At 44.6% G+C, this 25,416-nt stretch overlaps 1 protein-coding gene across 1 annotated transcript in view; it reads right to left on the bottom strand.

Annotated features, from left to right (window-relative positions):
- The window catches only part of LOC130116468 (amyloid-beta A4 precursor protein-binding family B member 3-like), a 142,173-nt gene that overhangs the window by 106,625 nt on the left and 10,132 nt on the right, over positions 1-25,416 (bottom strand). Inside the window, exons 2-3 of the mRNA XM_056284373.1 lie at positions 19,562-19,676; positions 12,293-12,374 (exon numbers count right to left, since the gene is read on the bottom strand). Of these exons, the coding sequence (XP_056140348.1) occupies positions 12,293-12,374; positions 19,562-19,639 (160 nt within the window). The 5' untranslated portion in view covers positions 19,640-19,676. The remainder of the gene's footprint in view (positions 1-12,292; positions 12,375-19,561; positions 19,677-25,416) is intronic.

The raw sequence follows: 25,416 nt of genomic DNA on the forward strand, positions 1-25,416 counted from the left end.
CGATTATATTAGAGGGACCGCTCAGGTTGGACGGTTTGGAGACAAAGCAAGAGAGGCACGATTGAGATGGCTTGGACATGTGTGGAGGAGAGATGCTGAGTATATTGGGAGAAGGATGCTGAATATGGAGCTGCAAGGGAAGAGGAGAAGAGGAAGGCCAAAGAGGAGGTTTATGGATGTAGTGAGGGAAGACATGCAGGTGGCTGGTGTGACAGAGGAAGACGCAGAAGACAGGAAGAAATGGAAACGGATGATCCGCTGTGGCGACCCCTAACGGGAGCAGCCGAAAGTAGTAGTAGTAGTAGTAGTAGAGTGCACGAAATAAGAGCCGTAAACTAGCCAATATACAGATAGGTATAACATAGCATACGACTAGCAAAAGGGAACATGCTAACATATAGCAAGCTAGCACAAACCAAGCATAACATACTACAGATAAAACGAAAATGGAATGGGATAGACTTTGTGATGCTTTAATAAATATAGGCCACATAAACTGAAATACTTACAAACATTGCGTGTATCAAGATGTAAGAATCAAGGATGGCGACTAACAGAGTCCAGAACACTCCCCGCCTTGGGTCTTTTCAAGAGCCCAAATAAACCCAAAACCATTTATCGGTCTTCTGTAGAAAGCAACAGGACCACTTCGGAGACTAGGCGGGAGAATACTTTATGGGTGTCTTCTTTGACGACTCTGATGTCTATTTTCCTCACCATCCCATCCTGACTTGGAAGCGTCTTCACAACCATAGCCATAGGCCACTAGTTTCGTTTGGCTTGACTGTCCTTCATTAGGACGATGTCTCCTACTTGGAGGATGGGCCTCTTGTCCTGCCACTTGCGATGGGTTTGAAGTGTGTGGAGATATTCCTTTCACCACCTGCTCCAAAAGATGTCTGCTAGACTCTGAACCCGTTTCCATTCTTCCTTGAAAAGATCTCCTGCCCCGATCTCCTGGAGGGGGAGGGGAAACGCATGTCTTCTGGGTCAAGAGCATAGCTGGAGTAAGTATGAGAGGAGACTCTGGGTCTGAGGACACCGGGATGAGGGGTCTAGCATTCATGACTGCAGTAAACTCAGCCATGAGGGTAATCAGGACTTCATGTGTGAGATGCGATGATCCACCTTGAAGGAGCATACAGTCAAGGATGCGACGGGCGATTCCAATCATGCGCTCCCATGCGCCCCCCATGTGAGAAGAGTGGGATGGAATACCCAGGTACAGTTGTGCTCCTGGAGATACTTCTCCACAGTCTCTGAGCTGGAGCTTGGTTTATCCATCTTCAGTTCTCTGCAGGCGCCGATGAAGTTAGTGCCTTGGTCTGAGCGTATTTGTTTTGCTGGGCCTCTGATGGCAAAGAAACTTCTCAGGGCATTAATGAAACTGCTGGCACTCATAGTCTCTATTACTTCGATGTGCACGGCTCTTGTGCCCATGCATGAGAACACGACAGCCAATCTTTTGCTGTTGGCATGTCCTCCTCTGGTATGACGTGAGGTAACGTCCCATGGTCCGAAGACATCCACACCAACATAGGTGAACTAAGGGGCTACTTGGAGACGCTCGGCAGGCAGCTCTGCCATTTGTTATTGGTCTGTCTTCCCGCGAAGATTCTTGCAGGTGACGCACTTGAAGAGAAGGCTGCTGATGCATCTTTTAGCTCCGACCAACCAGAGCCCAGCTGCTCTGACAGCGCCCTCTGTAAAGTGCCTCCCTTGGTGTTTTACGGCCTCGTGGTGATGTCGCACGAGCAGGGTCGCGAGGTGATGACGACCTGGGATGATGATGGGGTTTGTTTCTTCAGTTGCTTGCTTGGACTGAGCTGTACGGCCTCCAACTCTGAGGAGCCCATGGTTGTCAATGTTAGGGTTTAGCTTCAGCAGACTACTCTGAGAGGGAAGACTTTATTTGGAGGCTATGTTCTTCAGTTCTTCAGCATAGAGCTCATGTTGGATGCTCTTCATCACAAGGATCTTGGCTCTATCCAGTTCCTCCTCTGAGGGGCCTCTTTGACAGATATGCCATCCACGGCAGCTGCCCTCTTGGGCAGGCAGGGCGAAGGAGTGAGCAATATTGATCAAGCGCGCGACTGTGGGGATGAGAGTGGTTCACTTTGAGAAACGCTCGAAGCGACTGGGGTTCAACAGGTCTTGAGAGACTAAGGTGAGGTTCACAGCAACCTCAGGGCACACATCGGAGTCAGAGGCAGGGTTGAAGAGGTTGAATGTCTCTTAGGGTTTGAAAGAGTGGGGAGATGGATTCCGAAGAAAGGCTGGTCCAGAGAGTCATGTCGTGCTGCTAAGGAGAGTTGCTGGGATAGACCTAGACCCATAGTCAGCTGGGTTGTCGTCAGTGGGAACATGCCTCCATTGGTCTGGAGATGTGGACTGTTGTTTAAGTAGACATAGATCCGCGTTTCTTGATTATGAATGTACCCCAAGACTACCTTGCTGTCTGAGTAGTATGTGGTGCGGTGCAACTCCAGGTCCATCTCTTTGACGATCAACTCTGCGATCTAAACTGCAAGTACTGCTGCGCACAATTCCAGTCTAGGAGTTGAGAGGTCTGGTTGGGGTGCCAGCTTGGCTTTTCCAAAGATGAAGCCAACCTCGGTCTGTCCCTCTTCAGTGGTGGCTTTCAGGTAAGCTACTGCTGCAATGGCCTTCGTAGAGGCATCCGCGAGGACACAAAGCTCCTTGAGTACAGTGCCAGAGGGTGAGAAAGACGTATAAGTGCGGGGTATCTGGAGCTCCTGTAGGTCTTTTAGCAAGTCTCTCCACTTTGCCCACTTGGCTTCCATGCTTCTGGGGAGGGGTGAGTCCCAGTCCTCAGCTTGCTTGGAGAGGTTCCTCAGGAGCAGCCTGCCTTGTATTGTGACAGGGGCTAAGAGACCGAGGGGGTCGTATAGGCTGTTCACCGTAGACAGCACCCAAGGCCTTTTTCTCATCCATGGCCTGGAATGTGAACGTGTCTGAGGCAATGTTCCAGGACACCCCGAGGCTGCGTTGAAGGGGAAGGTCAGCAGTAACAAGGTTGAGGTCCTTGATATCCTTAGCACGATCTTCCAGAAGGAATGCTTCTATCACAGCAGGTCTGTTGGAGGCTATCTTATGCAGCCTGAGGTTCGACTCTGCAAGCACCCTTTGGGCACGTCCGAGGACACTGATGACTTCTGCTTTGGCAGGGAAAGACTTCAGTGCATTGTCTGCATAGAACTCTCATTTGATGAACCTCCTCACGCCGCTACCGAAGTTCTCTTCTTCCTCCTTGGCCGCTCTCCTCAGGCTGTATATGGCGACTGCAGGAGATGGGCTGTTGCCGAAGACATGGATGTGCATCCTGTAGTCCACAATGTCGCTGTTGGAGTTGTTATTACGGAACCACAGGAAGTGGAGGAAGTCCCTGTGGTCTTCACGTACTATGAAACAGTGGAACATGTGCTGAATGTCAGCAGTGATGGCGACAGGTTCCTTCCGAAATCTCATGAGCACCCCAAAAAGGCTATTGTTGAGATTGGGGCCCCTGAGGAGCACATCGTTGAGACAGACTCCCTCTTAAGGTGCGCTGGAGTCGAAAACCACACGGATTTGGTCTAGCTTCTTTGGGTGGTAGACTCCAAATGATGGAAGATACCAACACTCCTGGCCCTCCTGTAGGGGTGGATTGATCTCTGCATGTTTGCTGGTAAGCATCTTCTCGATGAACTCTATGTAGTGGGCTTTCATCTGTGGCTGCTTGTCTAGAGTGCGACGGAGAGCGTTGAGATGGCTTCGGGCGTACTCCCTGTTGTTGGGCAGTCGTTTCCATGGTGACTGGAAGGGTAGGGGTGCGACCCGGCTTTTAAACTCATCTTGGCGATACTCATTGTCCATGATATGCAGGAATCTCAGGTCATCTATCAAAGGAGCAAGCTTGTGGTCGCTGGCTGTGTGAAGGAAGACCGACTGATCCAGGTTCTAGCCGTCGAGCATCGTCCGTGCACTGTTTAGGGCAGCTGACACCGGGTAGCTGTGGGCAAATGTCTCTTTCACCTGGACCTGGCTGCTGCATGGGCTGAGAAAGCTGGAGCATCCACTTTGCAGAATGAAGGTCTTGAAAGTTCTCACGTGAGGTGGCTTGTGTGCTCCTCCAAGGCACACATCGCCAACGATGACCCATCCAAGATCCAGTCTTTGGGTGAATGGGGCGTCATGAGGACCGTTTATCTGGCTCCTGACTTTGTGTGCTCTCAGAATGTCTCTGCCAAGCAACAGGAGTATGCCTGCGTCCGCGTCTAGGGTTGGGATCTTGTCTGCAATCAGTCTAAGGTGCCTGTGGTGGCGAGTGGCATTGGGAGTTGGGATCTCTGACCGGTTGTTTGGGACCGCATTCAAGTAGTGTGGGGAGAAGGAAACTGACTTTCTCATCAGCTGACTCCACAATGTAGCCCCAGGCTTTTCTGCCGGCTGTATCCTTGAGTCCTGCACATGTCTTGAGTGTGTACGATGATGGATTACTCATTATCTTGAAGATGCTGAAGAGCTCTGGTGTTGCCAAGAAATGGTTACTCTGCTCGTCCAGGATGGCATATATCCTTCTGGACTCCCCCTATCATCCTTCAGGATAAACGTTGACTAGGCAGATCTTCGAACATGCCCTAAGACTCATTCCTTCTCCACATACTTCAGTGCAGTTGGAGGTGACTTCCTGGTTGTCTGCTTGTTCTCCCTCCCCGCCGTTCTCTGAAGTGGGAGGAGACAACTTGGACTTCTAGAGAGCCAGACCTGGGTGGAGTACTGAGGTGTGACGGTCACTGTCACATTCGTTGCAGTCTACTTCTATGTTGCAGTCTCTAACAAGGTGGGTTGTGGAGGAGCATCATCGGAAGCATATGTGATGGTCTTTGAGGAACTTTTTTTGCTCTTCTAGTAGTCTTCTCCCTGAAGCCTCTACATTTCCGCAGTGGGTGGGGTTTATCGTGGATGGGGTAGTGTTTTCCAGGGTCAATATCTTTCTTTTGATCTTCAGTTTTCTCTGTAGGAGACACTTGTGTCTTGTGTACTGATATAGCTGTCTTCCCTTGTCTGTCTGACCTCTCATTCCTTTCAGGTGCCGCATGGTATGGTGGGAGGTTGAAGCTGGGATCTGTTTTTACTCTGGCTTCCCTGCGGATAAAGTCAGCAAACACAGTGAATGGAGGGAAGGCCACATTGTTTTGTTGCTTGTACGTAGATCCAAATGATGCCCATTTATCTTGAAGATTGTATGGAAGTTTGTTGATGATGCAAGCCACTCCTCTGGAGGTGTCCAGGTAAGACAGGCTGGGTAAGTAGCCATCCCTCTTTGCGGCTTCCACTTCTAGGAGCAGGTCACCCAGGTCACGGAGCTTGTACGGGCCTTTGTGCGTCACCTTCGGAAAGTCTTCAAGTTTATTGAAGACAGCCCTTTCAACTGCCTCAGGTGAGCTGTAGTGTTCTTCCAGTCTCTGCCAAGCCATCATCAATCCGACCTGAGGGTGCCTGATGTTGACTGCTTTGAGTCTCCGTGCCTGTTCCGAAGACTCCTTGCCAAGCCATTTGATGAGAAGCTCAAGTTTTTCTCCCGCTGACTGGCAAAGGCCTGTGATGGCTCCATTGAAGGTGGACTTCCACGCCCAGTAATTCTCTGGCTTGTCATCGAAATTGGTCAACACCAACTGGCTGTTCTTGTCAGGGGTGCCTGGACTGACCGCTCTGTTCTGGTTATTATTAGGATCACTGAGGGGTTGTTGTTGATCCCTTTTTGCTGCTCTGCCGTCGTTCTGCCAGAGCGGCTCCATTTTCATGGGAAGGGGTCTGTAGAGTGGGATGGATGTAGCAGGTTGCTGGGTGTGACTTGTGACTTGGAGCTCATGATAAGGTGAGGCATATGAGCTGAATGGGTTGGACTTCAGGTTGGCTTGGTCCAGTACATAGTGTTCTATACGCTGATGTCATGTCTTGGGTGAGAGATGATTAGAGGCTCTACTGCTATGTGACTGACGGTCTTGGTCCATCAAACCTGACTCCAGTGTTTCTGCTTCAATCCGTGCAGCATCTGTTTCCTTTTCTACTTGAAGAGCCCCTAGGGTGGCTTCTATGCGGACCTTTTCCACTGCTAGGTCAGCTTCCAGACAGGCCTTCTGTAGTTTAAGTTCCATCTCCCTCTGAGCATAGGCCATCTTGGCGATACCTGCCTCAGCCTTAGCTCGTGCTTTGGTGATGGCGAGTGATGATTTGGAGCTACTTGATGATTCGGAGGAACGAGAACATAACGAGTGGAGGTCCTCTTCTGTGGTACATCCTTCTAGCACTTAAGCATGTGCGCCTCCTTCTGCCATGGTGAGAGAAGATGTGTGGGCTCAATGAAGTGAGGACATCAGGGGAGGGTGTTGTGGAGGCTTGCTCAATGCCTGTATGACAGTCCTTCAGTCTTTTATCCAGCCTCTCCCTTCTTACAGCTTGGGACTCAATGGGAATGGGATAGACTTTGTAATGTTGCAGTAAATATAGGCCACATAAACTGGAATACTTACAAACATTGCGTGTATCAACACGTAAGACTCAAGGATGGCAGATAACCTTTTGCAGCACACACAATGCACTGTTAAGACGGTATAACACTTCCTGATTACAATTTGCCAGTCGTGAAGGAAGTACTTCAAAATAAAAGTCCGTCGACAGAATAAAGGTCTCAACTTAAACAATGACTAACAGAGTCCAGAACAATCAGTTTCTATCAGTGTTCTATCACTCTATGGGTTTCTATCAGTGTTATATCAAAGTTGCATTACTGTTCTATCAGTGTTGTCCGTATGTCAGTGTTCTACTATTGATTTATCAGTGTTTCATCAGTGTTCTGTCAGTTTTCTATTGAAATTCTATCAGTCTATCTGTTCTATTAGTGTTCTGTCAGTGTTCTACATATGCGGTTTGCGGGGAGGCATTCCCCCAGTGGCTGAAAAATGTCACTACATTGAGTCTAAAATAAGTCCAATAAAAATATTTCTATATATATATATATATATATATATATATATACACACATATATCAATATAGATGTATGAAAAAAACTTTTAATACAGAGCAGTACAAGCTTGTTTTGTGCGTCGCGCACTCATCAGCTGCTAATGTGAGTCAACAAAGAAAACACACAGTATACGTTGCCCCGCGTCACACCCCTAATTTTGATGGACAGCAACCAATGAGAGGAGAAAACATTTGAACTATTGCAACCAAAGGGGTAGGTAGTTACGATGCACAGCAGCCAATGGTGGGGTAGAAAATATTACAACCAATGGGGTAAGAGGTTGGGGCTTGTTTTGAAAAAGGATTTAAAGGACCAGGTCACTTTTGAAATAGCCTACATTTAAAATTTAACAAGGTCACGTCAAATGGGGATAATTTATGTATATCATATAGTGGGGTGGTGTTGGGGCACAGTTGGAAGGGCAGGCAGTTAAAATATAGAAATACATTTAATAAATGTCACACTTGTATCATCTAATGGGGGGGGGGGCTAATAAAGACATTTTACTTGTAGTCACAAAGAAGATAGCTTTTTCGGGGTCTACAGCTGGTGACCAATTCATTTCTACTATTCAAGGTGGCCATATCAGGTTTGCAAATTATACACTCACTGGCCACTTTATTAGGTACACCTTGCTAGTATCGGGTTGGACCCCCTTTTGCCTTCAGAACTGCCTTAATCCTTCATGGCATAGATTCAACAAGGTACTGGAAACATTCCTCAGAGAGTTTGGTCCATATTGACATGATAGCATCACGCAGTTGCTGCAGATTTGTCGGCTGCACATCCATGATGCGAATCTCCCGGTCCACCACATCCCAAAGGTGCTCTATTGGATTGAGATCTGGTGACTGTGGAGGCCATTTGAGTACAGTGAACTCATTGTCATGTTCAAGAAACCAGTCTGAGATGATTCGAGCTTTATGACATGGCGCGTTATCCTGCTGGAAGTAGCCATCAGAAGATGGGAACACTGTGGTCATAAAGGGATGGACATGGTCAGCAACAATACTCAGGTAGGCTGTGGCGTTGACACGATGCTCAATTGGTACTAAGGGGCCCAAAGTGTGCCAAGAAAATATCCCCCACACCATTACACCACCACCACCAGCCTGAACCGTTGATACAAGGCAGGATGGATCCATGCTTTCATGTTGTTGACGCCAAATTCTGACCCTACCATCCGAATGTCGCAGCAGAAATCGAGACTCATCAGACCAGGCAACGTTTTTCCAATCTTCTATTGTCCAATTTTGGTGAGCCTGTGCGAATTGTAGCCTCAGTTTCCTGTTCTTAGCTGACAGGAGTGGCACCCGGTGTGGTCTTCTGCTGCTGTAGCCCATCTGCCTCAAGGTTTGACGTGTTGTGCGTTCAGAGATGCTCTTCTGCATACCTCGGTTGTAATGAGTGGTTATTTGACTTACTGTTGCCTTTCTATCAGCTCGAACCAGTCTGGCCATTCTCCTCTGACCTCTGGCATCAACAAGGCATTTTCGCCCACAGAACTGCCGCTCACTGGATATTTTCTCTTTTTCGGACCATTCTCTGTAAACCCTAGAGATGGTTGTGTGTGAAAATCCCAGTAGATCAGCAGTTTCTGAAATACTCAGACCAGCCCGTCTGGCACCAACAACCATGCCACGTTCAAAGTCACTTAAATCACCTTTCTTCCCCATTCTGATGCTCAGTTTGAACTGCAGCAGATTGTCTTGACCATGTCTACATGCCTAAATGCATTGAGTTGCTGCCATGTGATTGGCTGATTAGAAATTTGCATTAACGAGCAGTTGGACAGGTGTGCCTAATAAAGTGGCCGGTGAGTGTATATATATATATATATATATATATATATATATATATATATATATAAATATATATATAAACCGGCTTATTTTGCTATGGATTAAAGTTTTTTCCTACATTACATTACATTACATTACAGTCATTTAGCCGACACTTTTATCCAAAGCGACTTACAATAACTGCATCATTTAACGTAGGAAATCAGGAGAACTACTCGTCATCAGAGGTCATAAGTGCATCTAAACAAGCATCTAAGAGCAAAACCAGTGCTAAAGTAAAAGTGCAAGAAAGATTATTTTTTTAACATCTTTTAACATCTACATCTATCTTGATATCCACTCCTCATTTGTTGAGCACTCTTACCAATACCACTGATGGTTTCCAGAAAAAAAACGCTATTTTATATATATATATATATATATATATATATAAAGATAGATGTAAGAACAAAACTTTACTATATAGCAGAACAAGCTTGTTTCGTGCGTTACGCACTCATCATCTGCCAATGTGGTTAAACCACATTGTCAGCTGGGCATGTTGGTGAAGGGAACAGAGGTGATGAGGAGGTGATGGGTAGGTATGGTGTCAAGGAGAGAAATGTGGAAGGACAGATGGTGGTGGATTTTGCAAAAAGGATGGAAATGCTGTGGTCAATACTCAAAGAAGTGGGAGTGAATATTCAAGAAGAGGGAATGAATGTTCAAGAAGAGGGAGGAACACAGGGTGACGTATAAGAGTGGAAGAAAGTGCACACAGGTGGACTATATCTTATGTAGGAGGCGTGATCTAAAAGGGATTGGAGACTGCTGGTGACAGGGGAGAACGTAGCTAGACAACATTGCATGGTGGTCTGTAGGATGACTTTGGAAACCAAGAAGAGGAAGAGAGTGAAGGCAGAGCCAAGAATCAAATGGTGGAAGTTGAAGCAGAAAGACTGTTGGGTGGAGTTCAGGCAGGAGTTAAGACAGGCCCTGGGTGGTTGTGAAGAGTTGCCAGATGGCTGGACAACCACTGTAGAAATAGTGAGGGAGACAGCTGGAAGGTACTTGGTGTGTCACCAGGACAGAGGAAGGAACACAAGGATACTTGGTTGTGAAATACAGAAGTAAAGCAAAGTATACAGAGGAAGAGGTTGGCAAAGAAGAAGTGGGATAGTCAGAGAGATGAAGAGAGTAGACAGGAGTACGAGGAGATGCAGCGTAAAGCAAAGAGAGAGGTGGCAAAGGCAAAGGCATAACCTGAATTGTATGAGAGGTTAGACACTAAGGAAGGGGAAAAGGACTTGTACCGATTGGCTAGAAAGAGGGGCCGAGCTAGGAAGGATGTGCAGCAGGTTAGGGTGATAAAGGAGAGAGATGGAAATGTGCTGACAAGTGTGGAGAGTGTGTTGAGAATGTGGAAGGAGTACTTTGAGGGGCTGATGAATGAAGAAAATGAGAGAGAGAGAAGGTTGGATGACGTGGGAATAGTGACTCAGGAAGTGTGGTCGATTAGCAAGGAGGAAGTGAGGGCAGCTATGAAGAGGATGAAGAGTAGAAAGGCAGTTGGTCCAGATGACATATCTGTGGAGGCATGGAGATGTTTAGGAGAGATGGCAGTGGGGTTTTTAACTAGATTGTTTAACACAATCCTGGAAAGTGAGAGGATGCCTGAGGAGTGGAGAAGAAGCATACTGGTACCGATTTTCAAGAATACGGGTGATGTGCAGAACTGTAGCAACTACAGAGGTATAAAGTTGATCAGCCACTGCATGAAGATATGGGAAAGAGTAATAGAAGCTAGGTTAAGAGGAGAGGTGATGATCAGCAAGCAGCAGTATGGTTTCATGCCATGAAAGAGCACCACAGATGTGATGTTTGCTTTGAGAATGTTGATGGAGAAGTATAGAGAAGACTAGAAAGAATTACTTTGCGTCTTCGTGGATTTAGAGAAAACATACGACAGGGTACCGAGAGAGGAGGTGTGGTATTGTATGAGGAAGTCGGGAGTTGCAGAGAAGTATGTAGGAGTGGTGCAGGATATGTATGAGGGCAGTGTGACAGTGGTGAGGTGTGCGGTTGGAATAACAGATGGGTTCAAGGTGGAGGTGGGATTACATCAAGGATCGGCTCTGAGCCCTTTCTTGTTTGCAGTGGTGATGGACAGGTTGACGGACGAGATCAGGCAGGAGTCTCCGTGGACTGTGATGTTTGCAGATGACATTGTGATCTGTAGCGAGAGTAGGGTGCAGGTTGAGGAGAGCCTGGAGAGGTGGAGGTATGCACTGGAGAGAAGAGGAATGAAAGTCAGTAGGAGCAAGACGGAATACCTATGCGTGAATGAGGGAGGACAGTAGAATGATGAGGATGCAAGGAATGGAGGTGACAAAGGCATTTGAGTTTATATACTTGGGGTAAACTGCTCAAAGTAACGGGGAGTGCAGTAGAGAGGTGGAGAAGAGAGTGCAGGCAGGGTGGAGTGGGTGGAGAAGAGTGTCGGGAGTGATGTGTGACAGAAGGGTACCAGCAAGAGTTAAAGGGAAAGTTTACAAGATGGTAGTGAGACCAGCTATGTTATATGGTTTGGAGACAGTGGCACTGGTGAAAAGACAGGCGGTTTAGCTGGAGGTGGCAGAGATGAAGATGCTAACATTTGCATTGGGAGTGATGAAGGACAGGATTAGGAACGAATATATTAGATGGACTGCTCAGGTTGGACGGTTTGGAGACAAAGCAAGACAGGCAAGATTGAGATGGTTTGGACATGTGTGGAGGAGAGATGCTGGGTATGTTGGGAGAAGGATGCTGAATATGGAGCTGCCAGAGAAGAGGAAGGCCAAAGAAGAGGTTTATGGATGTGGTGAGGGAGGACATGCAAGTGGCTGGTGTGGCAGAGGACAGGAAGAGATGGAAATGGATGAGCCGCTGTGGCGACCCCTAATGGGAGCAGCCAAAAGTAGTAGTAGCAGTACTAATAGTAGTATGACAGATGTTATGACTTGTGTTGTGACAGATGTTATGACATGTGTTGTGACAGATGTTATGACAGGTCCTTCTTGACAGCCTTCATTTGCCAATTGCAGCAAAAACTATTGTTTAGCGAGTGACTGCTGGCTTGTCTTGTATGACTAACATAAATGTGTTACATGTTGCTGATTGTTGTCCTGCTCTCTTGATGGAGCATTCTTGTATGGTCCATAACATTATGAAGGATTTGGCAGAGAGTTCAAGTAAAGTGTTACCAAATAAATGAAATAGACCAGACTAAATCATAGACTCTTAGTGGATGAGAGTTTACTTAGAGTACACGATTAAACTAAGATAGACTTAATTAAAACAAAATTTAAGTAACCTAATCTAAACTAAAATCATATCATACAAACTTTAACTACAGTCGACTTAATGAAACTATAGTGAATTACATCGAACAAGAGTTAAATGGACTAAAGTGTTCTGGGTGGAAGTGACTGATATTACCTTGTCTTGGCAAATCTGGTGGTGGAATATTTTCCATGGTCAGTGAGCGAGTTGGCTTCACTGCCGCCCTCTCTGATAGGAGCTGGAGAATAAACACACACACGGACAAATACCCACAGTGAGGCAGACAGACAGACGAAAGGTATGTTATCTTGTGGTATTTATATACAATATAAATATATAAATATACATATATAAAATACATTTAACACAACCCCTTGGATCAATGAAAACATCCGTCAAAAAAAGAAAGAAGAGACTATAGTAAGGCCGAACGCAGATGGAAAAAAAAAATCTGCTCTTGAAGTTCTTCAACTCCATATGAAGGAGTTCTTATTTAAATTAAATCAAACCATTAAAGATTCGAGAGCTTCTTACTTCTCTGACTTGATGAGAGTAACAAACATAACCCTAGGTTTCTGTTTAGTACTATCAATCAGCCTGTGAATCCCTCTTCCTACCATTTCCGCCAGTTGTGCTGACTGTGAAAATTTCTTGCCTTTCTTTGTTGACAAGCTCGATGGTCTATGGTCCAATCCCCCCTCCCCTTCGGCCATCCAATTTTAATGTCGGAATTTTCTCCCGTACTTCTTCGGTTGCTTGTTAACGCTGTAGACCTTATTCGTCCCTCCTCCAGTCGCTGTGATATAGTTCCAAAATTTATTTTAAAATCAATCCTCCCTGGCTTAGGTCCTAGCCTCCTCGCTATCATCAACTGCTCACTCACATCCGGGTCTGTACCTGACTACTTTAAAATGGCCTATGTTCAGCCCCTCATCAAAAAACCCTCTCCTGACCCAGCAAGGGTAGAGAATTATAGACCAATTTCCAAACTTTCATAACATTTTTGGTAAATTTCAATCCGGCTTTCGTCACAAGCATAGTACTGAGACCGCATTACTAAGAGTGTCCAATGACATTCTTATGCATGCTGATAAAGGTGAATACTCTATTCTTATTCTTCTAGATTTAACTGCTGCCTTTGATACCATCGATCATGCCATCTTACTTGATAGGTTGGAGAACTGGGTTGGCATTTCTGTACAGCATTAAATTGGTTTCACTCTTATCTGACTGATAGATATTTTAATGTTTGTATTAACAATCTTGTATCCTCGTCAGCTCCCCGACTGTGTGGAGTCCCTCAGGGATCCGTCCTTGGGCCAATCCTCTTCTCTTTATACATGCTTCCTCTGGGTCATTTGTTTAGTCACTTTCAAGACATGTCATACCACTGTTATGCCGATGACACTCATCTATTTCTCTGCCAAACCCAATAACCTGAATCAACGGTCCTCCCTCCATGATTGCTTAGCTGCCACCAATGACTGGATGTCCCTTATTTTCCTCCATCTAAACCCTGACAAAACTGAAGTTCTTTTAATTGGTCCTGAGAACTTTGCCACTGCAGTTGACCAGTTTATTGGTCCACTTCATTCAAACATCAAACCTACCGCTAAAAATCTTGGCATCATCTTTGACCAGAATGTCTTTTGATCACCATATTACTAAGCTTGTCCAATCCTATTTTCTTCAGCTACGAAATATTGCAAAAATCAGAAACATTTTGTCTTTTAAGGATATCGAAAAATTAATTCACACTTTCATTTTCTCCTTTCTAGATTACTGTAACTCCCTCTACTCTGACCTCTTTCAAGCTACTTTAAATCATCTACAGTTGGTTCAGAGGCCAGCTGCTAGACTACAAACTAGAACTAGCTGTAGGTCCCATATTACCCCTATTTGTGCATCCCTCCATTGGCTTCCCGTCAGAATAATCTATAAGATCTTATTGGAAGACCAGTGGGCCGCGGTGAGGACTGCAAGAGGGGCAAGCCTGGTGATGCTAGAAACGCTGTGGCAGGATGGCTATGAAAAGATACATCGAAGAATGAAAAAGATCCAATGAGGATTTAAGGAAATCGGTGGAGTTCATGGGACACCAAATAGAAGCTATGACAAATAAGCAAGATACTTTAATGGCCATGTTAAAAGAAATCAAGGAACTAAAGAAGCAAAATGAGGAGAAAGATGTGAAGATTATGCAACTGGAAAGTAGATTATCTGATTTAGAACAATACACTCGAATGAATGATGTCTGTTACTGGACTACCGACGCGACCCAGGTCGTTCGCTGAAGCGGTGAAATCCGGGTTCAAGGGGGAGGGAGCAGGGCCTAGCGACCAGGATTTGGAGCAGCAAGTGGTGGAGTTCCTCCAAGACAAGGGAATCAGTATAAACAAGGAATATAGAAACTTGTCACCCTCTCCCCCAGAAAGACAAAAGCAAGCCGGCAGCCATCATCACGAGGTTTGCAAATAGAAAATTCAAAATCAGTCTTCTGCGACAAGGTAAGATGCTCAAAGGCACAAATGTTTACCTTAATTAACATTTAACAAGGAACAACGCTGACATTGCCAAAAGAGTTTGATACCTACATAAAGAGAAAAAAATACAAGTGACATGGACTTCCAACTGCAAAATTTACATCTAGCTAAATGGTACACCTGAGCAGGCAAAAGTGTTAGTGGTCAGGAGCTTGAAGGATTTGGACAAATTTACATAGGAGCGCAATTCTGTTCTATTCATGTGTTTTTGTGTTTTGTTATATGTTTCTTGGTTTTGTGTTCATTTTTTACTCTGTTGTTTTTTATCGATCTGACATCTCTTTTCTCCAAATCTTCATAACTGACTTTACTATTCTCTGCTCCACTTGCACAATTCAAAGTGTTGGTTACAACATCAATCAAATGAGCCCTGTCTTTTTACCTAAATAAATGTCTACTAAACTCCCCAGAAAAGGACTTAAAGTTGCCAACATGAATATCTGTAGTCTGAAAAATAAGGTAAATTGAGTTGAGTACTATACCTCTACTACTAGTACTACTAGTACTACTATTACTACTACTTTGGCTGCTCCCGTTAGGGGACGGCACCGCAGATCATCTGTTATCATCTCTTCCTGTCCTCTGCATCTTCCTCTGTCACACCAGCCACCTGCATGCCCTCTCTCGCCACACCCGTAAACTCTCTCTGAAACTCATTTGGATGAATCAGTTGACAATACGGAGGTAGCTATACAAGGTTACAATATAATTAGACTTGATAGAAGCAGACACGGTTGAGGAGTGGCCTTTTATATACAGGAACACATTACAACAAAAATAAGCGGAGATCTTAACTGGCCAGATGTGGAAGCAATCTGGATTCAGGTTCACCTGCCACATCTCAAGCCATTACTAGTATGCTGCTGCTATAGACCACCCAACTCTGATGCTGCATATCTTGAAAAAGTCTGTACAATTCTTCAGAATGTTTCTGACACAGACAGAGACATTTATTTTGTAGGAGACCTAAACATAGACTGGCTCTCAAACAACTGTCCTATGAAAAGAAAGCTTAATGACAATCCCCAAATGGTGAACCTACCAACCTGAAGAAATGTCAACAAATCAGGTGTATTATCTTCAACTTGCATAGATAAACAAATTCAGCTGTTAAATGCTCAAAAGTTGTTTCAGTGTCAGTTGGATTCAGTGATCACAACATGATTGTTATGACAAGAAAAGTTAAAGTCCCCAGAGCAGGGCCTAAAATTATAAACTAAACCACTTACAGAGAGCCTACAAACCCACTCTTTATCAAACTGAAAGCACTGAAATTTAATTCAAATAATGTACAGAGTAAAAAATCAGCAGTTACAAAAGTGTCCAAAAGTAGTTCCAGATGATCGAAAGTGAACACGATCTCAGAGGAATATGTATATTCAAAAAACAATTAGTGAGGACAAAGGCAAAACTTCATTGTATAACCATCAGAGGAGTTCATCTAAGGAACAAGTGTAGAAAAGAAATGTGGTCCAGTTATTACTTGCGTTGTTACAGAGTTTGCAAAATATGTTCACTGTTATTTCCATTTGTTTTTGTGTTTCTGCCTACATATTTTGTATTGTTATTTTATTATGTTCAATACCAACTGCTGTAGATTCAGGGAACTCAAAGGACTGGCTAGCATATCGCTCTTTAATGCTCTTTAAGAAAGAAAGGGACAAAATTAAATAAACAGAAAAAAAGACTATACTACCAATCTAGAACTGAAGAAATTAAACATGATGGTAAAAACTTTGGAGTACTCTCAATCAAATCATGGGTAAAAATAAAACGGGCAAAACGCCATCATTTACTGAACCAGGTGATGGCTTCATCATCAAGCCCCTAGAAACTGCAACATTTTGCCATTAGTATTTCATAATTAACACTATCAGAAATAAAATGTAATTGGTAAATTATGTGATTCAATTTAAAAAAAAACATCATGCAGGAAAAAGAATGTGTAATATCTTGGAAATTGAAAAGCTACTGTCTGAATTACGATACAACAAACCCTGTGGTCATGACCATTTAGACAGCAGACTCTTAACACAGCTGTCAACTGGAATTGTGGCTAGTCCTATAAGTCATGTTTTCAATTTGAGTTTTAATTAAGGAATTTTTCCTCAAGTATGGAAGGTAGCCAAGGTCACTCCTCTACCAAAAAAACATAAAAGAATAATTCACTGGACCAAACAGTAGGCCTATCAGTTTTTTACCTGTCTTGAGTAAACTTATGGAAATAGTTGTATTTAAGCAAATTCAAAATGACTTCTCTATTAATGGCATCAATTCTGACCTCCAACGTGCTTATAAAACTGGCTATTCAACATGCACAGCTCTTACACAACTGACAGATGATTGGCTAAAACAAATTGACAGTAAATTATTGGTTGGAACAGTGCTGTTGGATGTTGTGTTGCTGTTAATGGGCTATACAAATAAAATTGACGACTTGATTTTAGCACAGCTTTTGATGTCATCAACCATGAACTGCTACTCATAAAACTAGCAGCGTATGGCTTCAAACTCTCAGCTACTGACTGGATGAAAAGCTATCTATTCAACAGACAACAATGTGTCATGTTTAATGGAACTTTGTCAAGAATTAAGACACTACAATGCGGTGCTCCTCAAGGAAGTTGTCTTGGACCTCTATTACACTCAATATTTGTAAACGATATGCCACATATTTAAAAAAATGCTCACACTGCAATTTACGCATACGACAGTCTACTCCAACATGAGTTAATGCAGATTTCTGAATGGGGCACTGAATATGAGCTGAAACTGAATATATCCAAAACGAAATGTCTTGTTATTTGCTCAAAGCATGCTCAAAGAAAGGAACACAGACTGTGTATTTCTTTGCAAGGTGCTGATATTGAACAAGTTAAGGAGGTCAGATTGCTGGGGGTTACAATAGATGAAACACTCTCTTGGGCTACTCACATTAATAATATTGTAACAAAAATGAGCAGAAGTATTTCAATCATTAGAAGGAGTGCCTACTTTCTAACTAACACAACTACTAAGCAAGTCATACATTCCCTGGTCTTGTCACATCTTGAATACTGCACAGCAAGCTGGTCAAATGCATCTAAACAAGAATTAAATAAAATCCAGCTTACCCAAAATAGAGGTGTGAGACTCGCTCTGCATGGCTCAATTAGAAACAGTGTTGAAAGAATGCATAAAGAGTTGCCATAGATGGGAGTCAGCGAGAGACCAGCTTGTAGCCTGACTCTGTTTATGAAAAACATGTATACGCTACGTAAACCTGCTTGCCTCTCCTCTCAGCTGTTGCTCACTAGTGATGGTCCCGACTATGGCACCAGACATGCTGGGAGGGGTCATTTCACCCTGCCTAAACCCAGAACTGATGCCTTAAAAAAGACTGGAATGGACAGGGCAACTACCGACTGGAACAGACCTCCGCAGCATTCGGTTTCAGTTACCAGCAGAGTTGATTCAAGAAGAGGCTGAGAAGATGTAACGCCGAAAGAGATGGTTTTACATTAGGTCTATCTGTTATGTCTGCTTACTGTATTCTGTTGTTATGAGTTATGTCTGCTTTACATTAATTATTTTAATTAATCTTTTTTTTTCATTTAAGGTAATTGTTTTTGTCTAATTGGGTATGATGGGTATATAGAATTTCGTGTAATGCTCAAAGCTGTTTGATACATTTAGTTTTGTGTGATGTTTCTGGTTATTGTTGTTTGTTGACTTTTAAATGAACTACTGTACTGTTAGACCCCAGGAAGAATATTCGCTGCTGAGGCAGTGATTAACTGGGATCTGAAATAAATGAATAAATAGATAAATAAACAAATAAACAAACAGAGTTACTTTAAAAGCCTTCCTGTAAAATTAAGTTTTTAGAAGTGATTTAAAAGAAGGCACTGAGATGGCGAGCCTAATTTCCTCAGGTAGGAGGTTCCACAGCTGTAGGGTTGTGGGACTAATGTGGGTTGTTGTTTTTTTCTTCTTCTTGTCTCCATGGTGATGGTGGTCACGTGGCTCAGGTCCTGGGCTGTTCCGGTGGCGCCTGGACACTGCTTGGCATCCTCCTCCTCATATTCTTCATATATTTTATAATTCCATTATAATTGTGTTATCCTCTTTCAATGTTGTGTTGTGTAAATTGTGTGAACACAGCATCATTGCACGTTGTGCGTCTTGGGAGAGAGATCCTCCTCTGTTGCTCTCGTTTCCTCTTTTTCTGTTATCCTCTTTCAATGTTGTATTGTGCAAGTTGTGTAAACACAACATCATTACACGTTGTGCATCTTGGGAGAGAGATCCTCCTCTGTTGCTCTCCCTGAGCTTTCTTCCTGTTGTTTCTCCCTGTTAAAGGTTTTTTAGGGAGTTGTTCCTTATCCGATGACAGGGTCTAAGGACAGGCTGTTGTGTTGCTGTAAAGCCCCTTGAAGCAAATTTGTAATTTGTGATATTGGGCTACACAAATAAAACTGACTTGACTTGACTTTATCTGTCAGTGTGTGAAGATCCATGCAAGCAGAGGACAACAGAACATGTCTAAACCAGCAGGGAAAGTGTAACGACAGAATAATGTATTCTCTCTGTAATATGCCATCACAAGTCCCTGTTATTGATCATAATTACTTCTAAAAGGTCTTAAGTCTAATTATCGCCAGCAAGTCACTGTTACTACTTGAAAACGTTAACATCTTTAGTAGACACGGATCTTTACAACGTTCATGCTTTGCTTTTTAACTCTTTCCTCTTTTCAAATCACACAGATCCTCACACTCACATCAGGGAGCTGCCCAGCACAGCCACAGTTGTCTAATACTGGCCACTGTGAGCCTTTATTGGAGGAGGTGTGGACATTAACTGGAAACCAGTCCAGATAAGGAGGATCAAACCCACCAACCTTGGAGCACATCTCATGGAGTGCCATGGCGATGGTTTTGGCCGGAGCATCACAGTGGAATACATGACACTTCAACATACAGCTGTCCTTCTCCCATGCGACAAAGGCAAAGTCCCTGTAACACACACACACACACACACACACACACACACACGCACACTAGAGTGAGCATCAGATTGATGACATATAAATTCAGTAAAATGTTCAGTAAAATAAATGAGTGAGTGGTAGTGTCCTAACAAACTAACTAGATACTTTCCTGCACCAATTCCCCTGTCATAGAAAACTTGACAAGCACTGACCCTCAATCTAATCCTAACCTTAACCCTGAACAGCCCTAACCCTAACCAGCCCTGACCATGAATCTAACCCTAACTCCAACCCTGACCAGCCCTTACCCTAACCAGCCCTGACCCTACCCCTAACCCTGACCAGCCCTGACCCTGAATTTAACCCTAACTATAACCCTGACCAGCCCTGACCCTGAATCTAATCCTAATCCTAACCAGCCCTAACCCTAACCCTGACCAGCCCTGACCCAGAATATAACCATAACTCTAACCAGCCCTGACGCTGAATCTAATTCTAACCCTAACCCTGACGAGCCCTAACCCTAACCCTGACCAGCCCTGACCCTGAATCTAATCCTAACCCTAATCCTGACCAGCCCTAACCGTGAATCTAATCCTAACCCTAACCCTGACCAGCCCTAACACTAACCCTGACCAGCCTTGACCCTGAATCAAACCCTAACCAGCCCTAACCATAACCCTGACCAGCCCTGACCCTGAATCGAACCCTTACTCTAACCTGACCAGCCCTAACCCTAACCCTGACCAGCCGTAACCCCGATTCTAATCCTAACCCTAACCCTGACGAGCCCTGACCCGAAATCTAACCCTGACCAGCCCTGACCCTGAATCTAACACTAACCCTGACCAGCCCTAACCCTGAATCTAACCCTAATCCTGACCAGCCCTGACCCTGAAGCTAACCCTAACCCTAACCCTGACCAGCCCTAACCCTGAATCTAACCCTAACCCTAATCCTGACCAGCCCTAACCCTAACCCTGACCAGCCCTAACCCTGAATCTAATCCTAAACCTAACCCTGAAAGGCCTTGACCCTGAATCTAACCCTAAACCCTAACAGCCCTGACCCTAACCCGGACCAGCCCTGACCCTGAATCTAATCCTAACTCTAATCCTGACCAGCCCTAACCCTAACCAGCCCTAACCCTGAATCTAATTGTAAACCTAACCCTGACCAGCCTTGACCCTAAATCTAACTCTAACCCTGACCAGCCTTGACCCTAACCCTGACCAGTCCTGACCGTAACCCTGACCAGCCCTGACCCTGAATCTAACCCTAACCCTGACCAGCACTAACCCTGAATCTAATCCTAACCCTGACCAGCCCTGACCCTGACTCTTACCCTAACCAGCCCTAACCCTGACCAGCCCTAACCCTGAATCTATTTCTAACCCTAACCCTGACCAGCCCTGACCCTGAATCTAACCCTAACCCTGACCAGCCCTGACCCTGAATCTAATCCTAACCCTAACCCTGACCAGCCCTAACACTGACTCTAATCCTAACCGTAACCCTGACCCCTAATACTGAATCTAATCCTAACCCCAAACCCTAACCCCGACCAGCCTTAACCCTGAATCTAATCCTAACTTTAACCCTGACCAGTCCTAACCCTGAAACTAAGCCTTACCCTAACCCTGACCAGCCCTAAACCTGAATCTAATCCTAACCCTGATAAGCCCTAACCAGCCCTGACCCTGAATCTAACCCTAACATTAACCCTAACCAGCTCTGACCCTGAATCTAACTCTAACCCTGATCAGCCCTGACCCTGAATCTAATTCTAACCCTGATCAGCCCTAACCAGCCCTGACCCTGAATCTAACCCTAACCTTAACCCTAACCAGCTCTGACCCTGAATCTAACTCTAACCCTGATCAGCCCTGACCCTGAATCTAATTCTAACCCTGATCAGCCCTAACCAGCCCTGACCCTGAATCTAACCCTAACCTTAACCCTAACCAGCTCTGACCCTGAATCTAACTCTAACCCTGATCAGCCCTGACCCTGAATCTAATTCTAACCCTGATCAGCCCTAACCAGCCCTGACCCTGAATCTAACCCTAACCTTAACCCTAACAAGCTCTGACCCTGAATCTAACTCTAACCCTGATCAACCCTGACCCTGAATCTAATTCTAACCCTGATCAGCCCTAACCAGCCCTGACCCTGAATCTAACCCTAACCTTAACCCTAACCAGCTCTGACCCTGAATCTAACTCTAGCCCTGATCAGCCCTGACCCTGAATCTAATTCTAACCCTGATCAGCCCTAACCAGCCCTGACCCTGAATCTAACCCTAACCTTAACCCTAACCAGCTCTGACCCTGAATCTAACTCTAACCCTAACCCTGATCAACCCTGACCCTGAATCCAATTCTAACCCTGATCAGCCCTAACCAGCCCTGACCCTGAATCTAACCCTAACCTTAACCCTAACTAGCTCTGACCCTGAATCTAACTCTAACCCTAACCCTGACCAGCACTAACCCTGAATCTAATCCTAACCCTGACCAGCCCTGACCCTGACTCTTACCCTAACCCTAACCCTGACCAGCCCTAACCCTGAATCTATTTCTAACCCTAACCCTGACCAGCCCTGACCCTGAATCTAACCCTAACCCTGACCAGCCCTGACCCTGAATCTAACACTAACCCTGACCAGCCCTGACCCTGAATCTAATCCTAACCCTAACCCTGACCAGCCCTAACACTGACTCTAATCCTAACCGTAACCCTGACCCCTAATACTGAATCTAATCCTAACCCCAAACCCTAACCCCGACCAGCCTTAACCCTGAATCTAATCCTAACTTTAACCCTGACCAGTCCTAACCCTGAAACTAAGCCTTACCCTAACCCTGACCAGCCCTAAACCTGAATCTAATCCTAACCCTGATAAGCCCTAACCAGCCCTGACCCTGAATCTAACCCTAACCTTAACCCTAACCAGCTCTGACCCTGAATCTAACTCTAACCCTGATCAGCCCTGACCCTGAATCTAATTCTAACCCTGATCAGCCCTAACCAGCCCTGACCCTGAATCTAACCCTAACCTTAACCCTAACCAGCTCTGACCCTGAATCTAACTCTAACCCTGATCAGCCCTGACCCTGAATCTAATTCTAACCCTGATCAGCCCTAACCAGCCCTGACCCTGAATCTAACCCTAACCTTAACCCTAACCAGCTCTGACCCTGAATCTAACTCTAACCCTGATCAGCCCTGACCCTGAATCTAATTCTAACCCTGATCAGCCCTAACCAGCCCTGACCCTGAATCTAACCCTAACCTTAACCCTAACCAGCTCTGACCCTGAATCTAACTCTAACCCTGATCAACCCTGACCCTGAATCTAATTCTAACCCTGATCAGCCCTAACCAGCCCTGACCCTGAATCTAACCCTAACCTTAACCATAACCAGCTCTGACCCTGAATCTAACTCTAGCCCTGATCAGCCCTGACCCTGAATCTAATTCTAACCCTGATCAGCCCTAACCAGCCCTGACCCTGAATCTAACCCTGACCTTAACCCTAACCAGCTCTGACCCTGAATCTAACTCTAACCCTAACCCTGATCAACCCTGAATCTAATTCTAACCCTGATCAGCCCTAACCAGCCCTGACCCTGAATCTAACCCTAACCTTAACCCTAACCAGCTCTGACCCTGAATCTAACTCTAACCCTAACCCTGATCAGCCCTGACCCTGAATCTAATTCTAACCCTAACGCTGACCAGCCCTAACCCTGAATCTAATCCTAACCCTAACCCTGACACCTAACCCTAATCCTGAATCTAATCATAACCCTAACCCCTAACCCTGACCAGCCCTAACCCTGAATCTAATCCTAACCCTAACCTCTAACTCTGGCCAGCCCTAACCCTGAATCTAATCCTAACCCTAACCTTCACCAGTCCTAACCCTCAATCTAATCCTAAAGGGGACACTGACCCTAACTCTGTTGCAGTCTTCCACACATCTTAAATTTTTTCTCACAATGTACAGCACATGGCTTTGCTGTCAGCAGTCTGCTGCATCAGTAGAGAGAGAGTGATAGAAGCAGAGGAAAAGGTACACAGAGCGAGAGAGCGAGAGAGATCATAATGACTCTTTTGAGAATGAGTGAAGTGTTGTATTCTGGGGTTTCCCAATGATTTACTCCAACCCTTTCTATTTTTTAAGAAATTTCTCATATCGAGATAAACACCTTGAAAAGTATTATCTCGTTTTCAAGGGGGTCAAATGTGCATTTTATTTTCATAATCTTTGTTCAGTGCATGTATATTATCTTTAATTTGTTTTTTATTGTGAAGATTCTTTAAGGTCTCACCAGAAAATTGTTGGAATGCAGCATTTCCGACATCGAACGCAAGCCCAAAACCTGTTTCTGCACTACTTGCTGTAGCACTCCCGGCTGACTGATGGTCTGACTCTTTCACTGATGGCTCATAGAAGTTTATTTGCATTATACAATGTCCTTTTTGCTCAGTGAACACACCGTAAGAGCTATAAAGAAATAAAGAAAATCCTTACCATATTTTACATTGTCAAAACCTTAGAAAAATGCTTAGCTGTGTTAATGCTCAGATGTACTGTTGTATTAAACCAGACAGACTATCATGAGAAAGTCATGACATCACTTAGGAACATGAATACTTATGAGCCCTGAAACGAGATCCAGGCAGTGGTTACAAGAAAAGGGTACTAGATTGTCTGAAGCAGTTAGAACAGGACAATGCTACTGACAGAATGTTGTACCACAGATTATACCCAGGGGGCACTACACCTAGTCTGTATGGGTTACCTAAAATACATGTAGAATATTGCATTTGTTCCAACACGTTTGACATGTAACAGCCACCGTATTAAGGTAACCGCCTACAACTGCTACAGGAAGTACATCAGCAGTCGGTCTGCCGGTTACATACAAAGAGTTCTGTTGTTCCAATCAATAAACTTGTTAAACGTTCTCCAGTGTCTGACCACTCGTCATTCTACATGGTGTCCGAAGACGTGGAAGTAGTCTCATCGAACGACGTGGCAAGGAAAACAAAAGTTGGAAAGGTAACACATTCCGATCAGTGTAGGACGTTCCTCAAATTGAAGGCTAATGGCTGATGCTGGCTAGCATGGAAGCTATCCTATAGACGCTGAGAAAAAAGAAATAATTATGAAGCTCAAAGAGACAATCATGGCAGAGGGATTCCGTAAACCAGATCCACTGGTGTTTGATAACAATATTGCTGAGAACTGGAGACTTTTTGAACAGCAATATGACATATTTATTGAAGCTGCGTACTCAGATAAACTGGCTCGCACTCAAGCTTTCATCATATTGAACCTGGCCGGCTCAGAAGCCATTGAGCAGGAGTGTGTGTTTGTGTATGCGCCAGCTGTGACCGAGAGTGTGGGAGATGATCGCTGCATAATTGTCCCTGCTGAATCAAGAGAGGACTTAAAAAGGAAATTCCGTGAGTTATGCAATCCTCAAATAAATGTCACAATGGAAAGGCATAAGTTCAATACGAGAAAGCAGAATTAGATAGAATGGCAAGTCTAGGCATCATCACTCCAGTTTTCGAACCTATTGAATGGGTATCGTCAATGATAGCTACCCACACGAGGAATTCAGACGACATACGCCTCTGCATTGACCCGAAGGACCTCAACAAAGCCCTCAAACGCCAACATCACCCAATGCGCACTGTGGAGGAAGTAGCAGCACAGATGCCAAACTCCACTGTGTTCTCAACGTTAG

This window comes from Lampris incognitus, chromosome 8 (genome assembly GCF_029633865.1).
Source record: "Lampris incognitus isolate fLamInc1 chromosome 8, fLamInc1.hap2, whole genome shotgun sequence".
Taxonomy (NCBI): Eukaryota; Metazoa; Chordata; class Actinopteri; order Lampriformes; family Lampridae; genus Lampris; species Lampris incognitus.